The 12,905-nt window shown below is 45.9% G+C and overlaps 1 protein-coding gene across 2 annotated transcripts; it reads right to left on the bottom strand.

Moving 5' to 3' along the window:
- Positions 1-6,510: 6,510 nt before the first annotated feature.
- LOC100192996 (Tryptophan/tyrosine permease) lies at positions 6,511-11,106 on the bottom strand. 2 transcript variants are annotated; one of them, XM_008652643.3, is made up of 3 exons: positions 9,523-11,106; positions 7,962-8,061; positions 6,511-6,989 (listed from the first exon to the last, which is right to left on the bottom strand). In XM_008652643.3, the coding sequence occupies exons 1-2, from the start codon at positions 10,917-10,919 to the stop codon at positions 7,968-7,970; spliced, it is 1,491 nt and encodes a 496-aa protein (XP_008650865.1). In that variant the 5' UTR covers positions 10,920-11,106; the 3' UTR covers positions 6,511-6,989; positions 7,962-7,967. The 2 variants fall into 2 exon arrangements, with proteins under 2 accessions (XP_008650865.1, NP_001131639.1); NM_001138167.1 differs by lacking the exon at positions 6,511-6,989 and having other exon boundaries at positions 7,660-8,061; positions 9,523-10,929.
- Between the last annotated feature and the right edge of the window lie 1,799 nt (positions 11,107-12,905).

The raw sequence follows: 12,905 nt of genomic DNA, 5'->3' as shown, positions 1-12,905 counted from the left end.
TGGCGCACCGGACTGTCCGGTGCGCCATCGCGCAGCAAGTTACCTGTAACGGCTAGTTGGTGGGTGAGGGCTATTTATACCCCTTCCACCCACCATATTCAATGTCTTGCACTCCACATTTATTCCTGCACCTTGGTAGAGTATTGCAAGCACCAAAGCCTTGTGAGGAGATTAGAGAATCATAATCCACGCTTGTTCCTCATTAGCGCTAGTGAGAGCCACCTAGAGCACACACCACTTGCATTAGGCTTCTCTTGGTCAAGCGAAAGTCTATGGCTTGTTACTCTTGGTGATCGGCATCACCTAGACGGCTTGGTGGCGTTGGGAGCTCGGTGATCACCGTGAAGATCTTGTTGGTGACCCGACTCAAGTTTGTAAGCGGTCTCGAGGGATCCACCGCGCCGGAGTGGCAAAGGATCATCTCGTAGTGAGCACTTGGTTCTTGCGAGGACCAAGGGGGAGCGATACCCTTGCGCGGGTGCTCCAACGAGGACTAGTGGAGAGTGCTGACTCTTCGATACCTCGGGAAAAATTGGAGGAGTCTTCTAAACTTTGCTTTACATTCCGCACTTAATTCAAGCTATTTACTTTGTGTATTTGTTTAGCAAGTATTTGAAGCGTTGTCTTAGCCTTGTTACATTTCTAGTATTATTTTCTTAGTGCTAGTTGTTGGGGTGAAGTTGGGCTCTTGTTTAGCTCTTGCTTAGGTTTTAATTAGTGTTGATTTTTAGAAAAGCCCAATTCACCCCCCCTCTTGGGCATCGTGATCCTTTCACCTCCAACCCAAGTTCGAGCGATGATTCAAAGGGATCATCCCGTCGACCAAATTCTGGGTGACATTAGCAAGGGAGTAACTACTCGGTCTCGATTAGTTAATTTTTGTGAGCATTACTCCTTTGTCTCTTCTGTTGAGCCTTTCAGGGTAGAGGAGGCCTTGCTAGATCCGGACTGGGTGTTGGCCATGCAGGAGGAGCTCAACAACTTCAAGCGCAATGAAGTTTGGACGCTGGTACCTCGTCCAAAGCAAAATGTTGTGGGAACCAAGTGGGTGTTCCGCAACAAACAGGACGAGCACGGGGTGGTGACGAGAAACAAGGCTCGACTTGTGGCAAAAGGTTATGCCCAAGTCGCAGGTTTGGATTTCGAGGAGACTTTTGCTCCTGTGGCTAGGCTAGAATCAATTCGTATCTTGCTAGCATATGCCGCTCATCACTCTTTCAGGTTGTACCAAATGGATGTGAAGAGCGCTTTCCTCAACGGGCCAATCAAGGAGGAGGTGTACGTGGAGCAACCCCTGGCTTCGAGGATGAACGGTACCCCGACCATGTGTGTAAGCTCTTTAAGGCGCTCTATGGACTTAAGCAAGCCCCAAGAGCATGGTATGAATGCCTTAGAGACTTTTTAATTGTTAATGCTTTCAAGGTTGGGAAAGCCGATCCAACTCTTTTTACAAAGACATGTGATGGTGATTTGTTTGTGTGCCAAATTTATGTCGATGACATAATATTTGGTTCTACTAACCAAAAGTCTTGTGAAGAGTTTAGCAGGGTGATGACGCAGAAATTCGAGATGTCGATGATGGGCGAGTTGAACTACTTCCTTGGGTTCCAAGTGAAGCAACTCAAGGACGGCACCTTCATCTCCCAAACGAAGTACACGCAAGATCTGCTAAAGCGGTTTGGGATGAAAGACGCCAAGCCCGCAAAGACTCCGATGGGAACCGACGGACACACCGACCTCAACAAAGGAGGTAAGTCCGTTGATCAAAAAGCATACCGGTCAATGATAGGGTCATTACTTTATTTATGTGCTAGTAGACCGGATATTATGCTTAGTGTATGCATGTGTGCTAGATTTCAATCCGATCCTAAGGAATGTCACTTAGTGGCGGTGAAGCGAATCCTTAGATATTTAGTTGCTACGCCTTGCTTCGGGCTCTGGTATCCAAAGGGGTCTACCTTTGACTTGGTTGGATACTCAGATTCCGACTATGCTGGATGTAAGGTCGATAGGAAGAGTACATCGGGGACGTGCCAATTCTTAGGAAGGTCCCTGGTGTCGTGGAACTCTAAGAAACAAACTTCCGTTGCCCTATCCACCGCTGAGGCCGAGTACGTTGCCGCAGGACAGTGTTGCGCGCAACTACTTTGGATGAGGCAAACCCTCCGGGACTTTGGCTACAATCTGAGCAAAGTCCCACTCCTATGTGATAATGAGAGTGCTATCCGCATGGCGGAAAATCCTGTTGAGCACAGCCGCACAAAGCACATAGACATCCGGCATCACTTTTTGAGAGACCACCAGCAAAAGGGGGATATCGAAGTGTTTCATGTTAGCACCGAGAACCAGCTAGCCGATATCTTTACCAAGCCTCTAGATGAGAAGACCTTTTGCAGGCTGCGTAGTGAGCTAAATGTCTTAGATTCGCGGAACTTGGATTGAATTGTAGCATACATGTGTTTATGCTTTTGATCATGTTCATTCTGCATTTTGTTGCTTATTGTGGTGCTCAAGTTGTACAAACACTCCCTGGACCTCACAAGTCCGTTGCAAAGTGATGCACATGTTTAGGGGGAGATGTGTTACAACTTGACCCCTTGAGACTAACCATATGCTTGAGTTTGCTTGATTTAGTCTCGAAGGAGGATTGAAAGGGAAAAGGTGGACTTGGACCATGAAAGACTTCCACTGCACTCCGATGAGAGGGTAACTTATTCCAAGTCCATCTAATGAACTCTTATTGCCATTTGCTCTTAATTGGAGATTTTTTGTAAGGCAATGGGGTTAAAGGGGCCAAAGTTGATCCCGTTTTGGTGCTTGATGCCAAAGGGGGAGAAAATAAAGGCCAAAGCAATAAATGGATCAGCTACCACTTGAGAGATTTTGAAAATAGTAGAATAGAGCTTTTGGTTTGTTCAAAACTCTTGCATTGTCCCTTTCGTCAAAAGTTGGCTTCTTGTGGGGAGAAGTATTGATTATGGGAAATAGGGGGAGTTTTTGAAATCTTTGATCAACCTCTTTTGGAATGACTCTCTTTATGCTTCAACATGTGTGCTTGACTTAGAGATAGAGATTTGAGTTTGATTTGCAAAAACAAACCAAGTGGTGGCAAAGGATGATCCATATATGTCAAAAATAAATCAAAATAGATTTGAGTTCTATTTGAAGTGATTTTGCACCTATTCTAGTTGCTTTATGTTGTGTTGGCATAAATCACCAAAAAGGGGGAGATTGAAAGGGAAATGTGCCCTTGGGCCATTTCTAAGTATTTTGGTGATTGAGTGTCAACACAAGTGCTTAAATGTAAATCTATGCCCATGGATGAACAAAGTGCAAATCATAAGTAAAGGTATGTTTCTAAGCCTTAGTACTTTGGTTTTGTGTACTAATATATTTGTCTAAGTGTTAGAAACAGAGAGAAGAAGAAAAGGAGAATGTTGGCTGTGTACAGCCAATAGGCTATTTCGGTCTGGGGCACCGGACTGTCCGGTGGTGCACCGGACAGTGTGCGGTGCGCCAGGCTGCCTCGACCTGAAGACGCCGCTCTCGGGAATTTGCCGACGGCGTACGACTAAAATTCACCGGACTGTCCGGTGTGCACCGGACTGTCCAGTGAGCCAACGGTCGGCCGAGCCAACGGTCGGCCGCGGAATCTGCACGCGACACGTGGTCTGGCCAACGGTCGGAAGAAGGCACCGGACTGTCCGGTGTGCACCGGACTGTCCGGTGCGCCAGATCTGCAACGGTCGGCAACGGTCGGCTGCGCCAGTTAAGGAAAGAAATCGGGCACCGGACAGTGTCCGGTGTGCACCGGACTGTCCGGTGCGCCCGATGACAGAAGGCAAGGATGGCCTTCCAGATTTGTTCTCAACGGCTCCTAGCTGCCTTGGGGCTATAAAAGGGACCCCTAGGCGCATGGAGGAGCATACCAAGCATTCCTTGAGCACTCTTGATCACTCACACATCAATCTTGCGCACTTGTTCGACATTCTAGTGATTTGAGCTCCGTTCTAGTGTGCTAGTCTCTTGAGCCCAAGTCTGGGTCTTGTGTGTGCTTATTCGCTGTGATCTTTGTGTCGTGTGTGAGTTGCTAATCCCTTCCTTGCTCCGTGATTCTCTGTGAACATCTTTTGTAAGGGCGAGAGGCTCCAAGTTGTGGAGATTCCTCGCAAACGGGATTGAGAAAAGAAAAGCAAGAACACCGTGGTATTCAAGTTGATCATTGGATCACTTGAGAGGAGTTGAGTGCAACTCTCGTCCGTTGGGACGCCACAACGTGGAGTAGGCAAGTTTTTGTACTTGGCCGAACCACGGGATAACCACCGTGTCATCTCTGTGATTGATTTCTTGTGGTTATTGTGTTTTGACTCCTCTCTAGCCACTTGACCATACTTGTGCTAACACTTAACAAGTTTTTGTGGTTTAAGTTTTGAAGTTTTACAGGATCACCTATTCACCCCCCTCTAGGTGCTCTCACCGGCCCAAGCTCGGCCCATCTATGCGGGCCGTGCCGGGGGCCTAACGGGTCGAAATTTGAGGCCCGGTCCAGGCCCGTCTTCGGGCTGTGCTAGCCCGGCCCATATTATTTCGTGCCGGGCCATGGTTTGGGCTCTTATTTTTGGGCCGTGCTCGTGCTAGCCCGAAAAGCCCGGCCCAAATTCACAGCACTGGGAAGAAGGAGTACTAAGAAAAAGCGGCCGATAGTTTTAGGGCAGGCACAAGGGATCCTGTCCTACCCGGCACCATCATCAACATCAGACAGCCGCTTTTTTTCTCTTGTCTTCTCCCGGCGGTTTTCTTGTCTGCTTGCCTGCCCTGCCCTGGATGAGGAGATCGAAAGAGGTCGGCCGTTTCGTGGGGCGGACGGAAGGCTGAGAGCGCGCAGGTGCAGCGCACCACGCCCGCCCGCCCGCCCGCCGTACTCGTCAAAGTCAGAGCGCAACGACCCCACGCCAGCAGCTGTGCTGTGCTGTGCAGCCTACGGATCCAATAGAATCGGCTAGCGGCAAGCGAAGCGAGCGCAGCACACGTGCTGAAACGGAACAGGGCGAAAATATCTTTTGAAAAAAAAGCGCTGGCCACCTACCCTACCCAGCTGTTTGGTTCGGGCTGTGCGAACGACCGACGCGTGTCCCGGTCCCCCGGCCTTCCCGCGCTCGCGACACCTTGCTTCGCTCGCTTCGCTTCTCATGATCCATCTCCTAAACACCTTTTTATCGTAGGAATGCCGTTGTAAACTCGTTGGGAGCTTTTGAAACCAGCTGAGTCAGGTTAGGCCTTGTTCGGTTACATGGGATATAATCCCACCATGGATTTAATCCGGGTATGGATTGGGTGAATCCATATCTCACACCCAATCCCATGGTGGGATTAAATCCATCAACAAATTCATGTGACTTTCAAAGCTAGTTATTCTTTTGATTCATGGATTCTAATGTAAACTTGTGCAATATCTTATGGATTTGTTCCATACCTAATGGGCTATGGATAGAATCCATGTCTTCTGTAGTTTAAAAAATTTCCAAACCTTTGGGTTATATTCCATGATGGGTTTAACCGAATAAAAAAAATTAAGTAATCATGGATTATTTTGGGGCATGGATTGAGGCATGGATTTAATTCCAATCCATGCTAATCCAGAGCGGGATTGGTGTAAACGAACAAAGCCTTAACTGGAACTGGACTTGGGATGGCCCCCGTGTCGTGCCGCGCATGCCGTTCATATGCTCTTTCCCAATATCGACGGGAGACTGGGAGAGGGGGGGAGGACTGCTGCCGGTGCGGTGCAATGCGCCGGACCAGCAGGACGTACAGTGTGCGATCGAGGAGGAGGGATGCATGCGCCTAATGCTCTGTCAAATGCAGGCTGTTGAGACTGCAGTCGTACGCCACGGTACGCCCGATGTCGTCGGAGAAATTAAGACTCAGGGCTCCAACAACTACTACCGTATCCAGCGATTTACCCATCGTTTATCTAAAACACTTTTTTTTTCCGCTGTTTTATACGGTAAACTATACTTTTCGAAGAGTGAAATTTAAATATGAGATGTGGATAAGTAAGCTGCTGGTGATAGTCTAAGATTAATTTCTTCATTTTAGTCTCATTTAGTCTCTAAATCTTCAAACAACGAGACTAAAACAGGACTAAACCATTTGAATCTCTACTTCCTTAAGAGATGACTAAAAAGGACTAAACCATATTAATTCTAGTTTTGGCACCCATTTTTTTCCAGATGCACTGATGGCGGAAGAACGATGAGGAGCATTTTGGTCTTCCCACGAGTCATATAACGCGTCATGGATATTTTTAATCTCTTAAACCAAACAAGGTATAGACTAAACTATACTAAATTTTAGTCTCAACACTATGGGCATATACAATCTACTAGGTACTGCGTTTCGGTTTTCCAAGCACTAGATACACCTAAGAAACTCCTTTATACAGTCCAATGTATCTAAGTCTTGTATCTTATTCACTAGAACCTCTCCAGATACGACTCATTTATGTGGTTTGTACGAGTAGAACTGTATTTAGACTTTGAGAATCGTGATAGTGTTTTTTTTACACTTATCACTTTGATATCCCTTAAGATACCAGATATTTACGTGGGTTGTACATGACCTAAAGGAACCAAATATGCACTCAGCAATAGCGAGCGAGAGCGCAGAGTCAGCTTGAGGCCTCTGATCGTCCGTCGTACATGGATGACCGCCCTGTGAGCCCTGGGCCCTGGCAGCTATGCTATGAAGACCGAGGACGCAGCCAGCGGCCACATGATCCGACCGCGGGTGCCTTCGGCTGGCTGGCCCGTCCAGGACGCACCTGCGGCAAGCCTGGCCCGCTGCTTGCGAATCCTGTCTGTTTGTCGATGCATGCATATGCTTTGCTGCGAAACAATCACGTGCTTATGGATCCAGCGCCATACTGCTCTTGAAATGCAATTCTAAAGAGCTTCTCCAAACTCCAACGGAGTGACTCAAAATTGTACCTAAAAAATAATGTGTTTAAGGAACTTAAAAACAAATTGTGGTTAAGCCTTAAATCGTGTATTTTAGAAAGTAAACTATATTATTAAAAAAGAAAATGATGAGAATAACATAAAAAAACAAGGATATGATACAACCTAAGGTGTAGTATATGTTGATCACTTTATGGTGTGTCCTATATATATTTTTTTTAAAAAATTATAAAATAGGACACCGTTGGAGGTAGTTTTTATAAGTTGAGCCCTGTTTTCCAAAATAGGACACCAATTTAATATACTATTGAAGTGGCTCTAAAGCAAGTAAAATAACAACAAATATGTAGTAATATTACAGCATATGAGTGAGAGGTCAAGGAGAAACTGTTTTCGCTTTCTCGCTTTAAAAAAAGTTGCGAATTCACGAATAGGACGCGCCATAAATTTATGTGCAAGCGAATGGATTACTGCATCCATAGAGATAAAAGCCAAGCGAACAGGAGACCAAACAGGTTAATCTTCTTTTGGTTACAAGTTACCAGCCTGTCTAATCAGCAACTGTACGGATCTAATGTTGAATTGGCACAAGCAATTTCGCCAGCAACTAGATCACACTTTTTTTTTTGCGTGTTTTAACATCTGTAAGTATTCATTCTGCTCATTTCCTGACCCACCAAACAAAACGAAACACACACATACACACGCAAACACAGGATGCATTTCATAACTTCGTTAGTTCAGAAGCGAAGATGCAACATTCTTGACCTAAAAGACAGTCGGTTTCACCAGAATCTTACCAAAGAGACATTTAAATGGGTAAATAGTTAGTTAGCGTCCAACTTAGGACAAACAAAGAAGAAAATCATGATACGGGGAGAGGAACTATAAAGCATTGATGCCATGAACATTCAAAACCTCAAAGTTCTAACCACCTCAGTGCTTTCAGTTCACTGACGAACAGTCTGGCAAACAAACAGAATGAGTCCCTGGTGTGCTTACCTTCTACTAGTGCCAGATTGCTAGGACAACAGCAACAGCGAAAAGTATCAGCAGAGCAGCATTCCCGCCAGGTAGAACATCTTCACATGAATCAGGAGATCTGAAGGATGAAACAGATAATATCAAAACTGCGTTCAATATTTTGTTCGTAAACACTCAAGTGACATGGTAACTGAACACCATCTATACCTACAGACTAACAGTCCGTAAGCTCAACCTACCGGATTAGGTCTATATCACCTTTTACACAAGAAGATATTTTGCTGTTAAAAAAAAATGACTGCTTAGGCCCTATCAGATAGACCAAATAATTTTACTCATACAAGTAAAGACAAAATAGGCTATCGTTTCATTTGAATGCAAGTGGTACAGGGAACTTTCTTATGCCTAAAGCCAAACGACATCGATGATTGGTTAACTGAAAATGATCAAAGAACACTTGTTGCACAACTAAACCTCTGGATAGCAGTGGTCCAAACAATGATAGGTTCACATCAAGAAAGACTGGAAGGAGGTACAAATCAGGACCGGGAACGATATGGACATTACTTTCCTGAGGGCTGAGGCTAATTTAGTAGCAGCAAGACACAAAATGAACTAAGTGCCTTCTTGAACGGTTGAACCTGACCTCTGATTTAGTGTCTTATCAGAAATAAAGGGTCACTTTATTTTAGGTACTTAGGCTGCCTCCAGCAACGTCCTCTAAATTTCGTCCACTAAAAGAATATTTCATGTCCTTTACAGCACACTCTAAAAATTTTAGCCTCTATATCTTCTCAATCTCCAACAACGTCCCATAAATTCGGTCCTTTAAAGCTACAACAAACTTTCTTTTCTCCATTTCTTTAGTTTTTATTTGTTTTTTTTCACCTTTTTTATTATAAAAAAATTAACACCTTAATTTATGAAAGAAAAAACCTTGTCCAAAAAAATTTATAGCCAAATTACTCATCTTTCAATAGTAGCATTAACAAATTATTGGAAATTTCTGTTATATATTTGTTCGTTGCCACGTTCGTGTGTGCTAAAATCCTTAATTCAAATATTTAAAATAATTACTTTTGAAGACATAAATTACCAAACAGTGTAGTTATGCGTCGATCGTCCAAAAAAATAATAAACAAAGGCTGGAGGAAGCAACATGGGCCGATCGTCCAGAGAAAAAAATACTAAACAAAGCCGGAGAAAGAAACATGCAACGTATAGAGGATGACCGCTCGTGCGCTATGTTTGGCGGACGGCGAGCACCCTGTAAATTTTAGCGGACCATTTAGCGAATATTGTTGGGGGGAGCCAGGACGGAAAAAAACGCTATATGTGGCGGACAGAACAATTTACCAATTATTGTTGGAGACAGCCTTAGTTATGGGGCACCAATTCTGATAGACTACAGATTAATGTATGCAAAGCAACTATTCCACTTGTCACCATTTCAGAAATTCACAGTGCTCTATGTCTATATTAACTACTACTCTGCACTTGATTTATGCAAATGTTTCGTTTAACTTTTTACAATTGTACTACTAATGTTGGCAGCTATAAACTGTATGCCATAGCTTACCTCCTTTTCTTCTGTGACCGATGGATCCAGGCCATAACAGGAGGCAGGATCCCAAACAGGAAGCAGTTTGCATAAACCCCAGCAAAATCCAGTGCCTTGGAGAAGACTGCTGAGAAGAACGACGCAATAAAGATGGGAATGATCAGCACCATCCATGTAAGAATCGCCCCATTTCTGCCATATCCACCGCTACCATTAGCTTGGTGCATGCTTCCTTGCTTCTGAGAAAACCTCTGAAGAATCAGCTCCACTGTGTCCGCCAACTGCTTCGGAAAGCTCACTGCGTACCCTATCAGGCTCGTCGCCAGTGCAGCAAAAGCGAAGCCTCGAACAGCAGGCAGCGCGGCTGGATTCACTGAGAGGAGGAGTTTGATAGGGTCATCAAACCCAGCATTGCCGCCAGCACTAGCCAGCCCGAGAATGACGGCATTCCATGACAGCACCATGGCCAATGGCACAGCGCCCCCAATCAGTATCGCCTTCCGAGCGTCGTACACCGAGTCTCCCACGATCTTGCAGATGAAGGGTGTGATGACATGGAACCCGAGCGTGAGCACGGTCACCGGTATGGCCGGCAGGATCGCGCCTGGGCTCCAGCACGCGTAGCTGAGAGATCCCAGCAAGCTGGTCCGACCGACGGACACGCCAGTCACAACGAGAGCGGTAATGGAAACAAGCATCAGGCCACAGAGGGCTCGGTTGGCGCCGTCGACGGCCTTGAAAGGGAAGAAGGCGATGAGGACGCCGGCGAAGCAGGGGAACAGGGCGTTGGCCAGGACCGGACTCACCCCGGGGAACAGCTGGGAGACGAGCGAGCCGATGCCGGCGACGCAAGCGACGAGCAGGGAGAAGCTGAGCGCGGCGTACACGACAGCGACGACCGCGCCAGGGCCCGCCCCCAGGGTGCTCGACGCAAGTCCCGTGAAGCTGACCTCGTCGACGCCGTCACGCGCCATGGCGGCGAAGCTGAGCTCTGCGACGAGGACGATGGAGGACACGACGTAGGCCCACGAGAGCAGGATGCAGACCGCGGAGGGCGCCTGGCCGGAGCGGATGGTGGCGGACGGCAGGCCCAGCATGCCCGGCCCGACCGCCGTGCCGATGATGAGGCTCACCGCTGCCCAGAAGCTCTTCTTGACCTTGACGGCGTCGTTTCCATCGGCCTCGACAGGAGGAAGGTCTTCGATAACGTCGCTGGCGCTGTGCCGCCACCGCCATGGACGCCTTGGCGACGGGAATAGGGAAGGTAGTGGCGACGGTGGCGGAGGAGGGTTGGCGGATGCAAGGGCTAGGGGCCGAAGCGGCCGGAGACGGCGGAGATGGGTGGAGCGGAAGGCGGCCGGCGGTGAGGAAGGGGTGAATTTGTGGTGGCAGTGGTGGCGGCCGGAGAGTAACATGGCTGTAAACTGTAGACTGTAATTTTTCAGATCGACTGCAAAGAGGACGTCGAAAGAGAGTTTTTTTTTAACCAAAAGCTCCTCCAATGACCGGGCTTCTAAAATTTAGTATCCTGAATATGGCAATTGGGATTGTAGTATTAAAACACCTTCCGGTTTGGTCTTTTGGTATCCGACCTCGTTTGATCTCTCTTCCAGTGAAATGTTCCTTAACTGGGCGGTGTTACGACAGTTTATCTCACCGCCAACGACAAACACAGTGACTTCCCCGTGCCCCATAGATTAATCATTACTTCACATTGCGTCAGATGTATATTAGTCTCTCACCATTGAAGATGCTGACCACACGTGGATTGAGGCACCAACGGCGCCTTAGGACATTTGTGCTCCCCTCCCATGGTTGTGGCCGCTTAACCTTCTCAACTCATCGGCAGAGACTTGCATATGTTTAATAGCGTCTAAAAGACCATCCCAAACTCGATTTAATCCCTGCGCCTACAACAAAAAACGAAGAATGAGATTCACTGACACATTATAGTATTGACTATTTGCTACTAAGAATTTAGGGACAATTTATAGTACAATCATGCAATTTAAAGTCCAATGTTAACACTTTTTCATGAAGAAGCAATTCTATTAGTGACACTAAAACAATATTGTCACTCCAAATCTATAATGTTATTGACACTAAAACCTACCGGATCATGTGTGCTAGATGATCGATAGCGCAGATGTAACCTGCTAGTGCCATAAAGAATGTTGCTCCTGTCAAGCGAGGCGGCGACGGTGGTTGTGCCCCTACTCCCATCCATCGCACTAGCCCCATTTTCAAATTACTCGTGCACACATCTTCCACGACATCCAGTGAAGCTCCCTGAATCAGCCAATTGAGCTCTACCGCCATGGTTAGGCTAGACTCCTCGCCGCCGACGAGCCCATCCACCTACTCTCGTGGCCATGACGCCTCCAGTCACCTCAGGCGACAAGCCGACCATCGACGTGTTCGCCATGACTCCCTCGACCTCACCCAACCCCTCGCCGGAGCTCTACTACCACCGGTGAGCCTCGAGGCCCCTTTCTTTGCCTCTGTCACTGTTCCGGTAAACTAAGGACGACGGGTTAAGGGGAGAAAAAGCCAGGGGGTTTTCTGCAAAGACTATGACTCACGTCGATAGTAGAAGAAGGACTTATGTTGAAAAAAGCTTAAGAAAAGATCAGGGCTCGGTGCAAATCGATTTTCCTTTTCTATTTAGATTAAATACTTTATTTAATCTGTAGAGAACCTAGGAAATGCATAACTAAATAAATACGAGTCCAAAAATGGTAGACCCATTTTGCAATACTCTGGACAATCAAACTTCAAATTAAAAATATGTAACCATGTAGCCTTTGTACTTTTTATAGGCATTTTGATTTAAAGTCATAATCTGCCCATTTCAAATAAAATTATGAGTAGAAGCCCCTGGCTTTGAGTAGAAGCAATATAGGCCTAAGAAATTTTGAGTATAGTTGTGATCTGGGTCTGAGAAATTTTGAGTAGAAGCAATATAGGATTTATCCCTTTATAAAATTATATAACCCTCTGATCTAGATCTAGAACTGTTGATAGAGTTTAACCACTTAAAGCTATTTAAGGCCTTAACTAAATAAGAAAGAAAATGATAAATAAGTAAAATCATAGAACTCACTATTTTTCCTAGAATATGTAGATGATGCAAAACCTAGAAAAATACAAATCACTTTGGCCTAGGAAAAAAAATAATAGAAACCTTTTATTTTGGCAAAACAAGGCTAACTTTAGAAAATCATGGATATCATCCCTGAAGAGGTAAATCTGTTGTTTGACATTTTTCAAAGGCAAGCTAGTTGTAAGTACTTCTTTGGCCTTAAACTTTGATAAACCCTAGTTAAAGGACCACTAAGTACCACTTGATGAAAATTGGCACAAAACTATGTTATTGCACCTAGAAACCAGGAAAAATACCC

Source organism: Zea mays, chromosome 7 (assembly GCF_902167145.1).
Source record: "Zea mays cultivar B73 chromosome 7, Zm-B73-REFERENCE-NAM-5.0, whole genome shotgun sequence".
Taxonomy (NCBI): domain Eukaryota; kingdom Viridiplantae; phylum Streptophyta; class Magnoliopsida; order Poales; family Poaceae; genus Zea; species Zea mays.
Note: the sequence above shows the minus strand (reverse complement) of the source record. Positions and strands in the feature narration are given on the sequence as shown.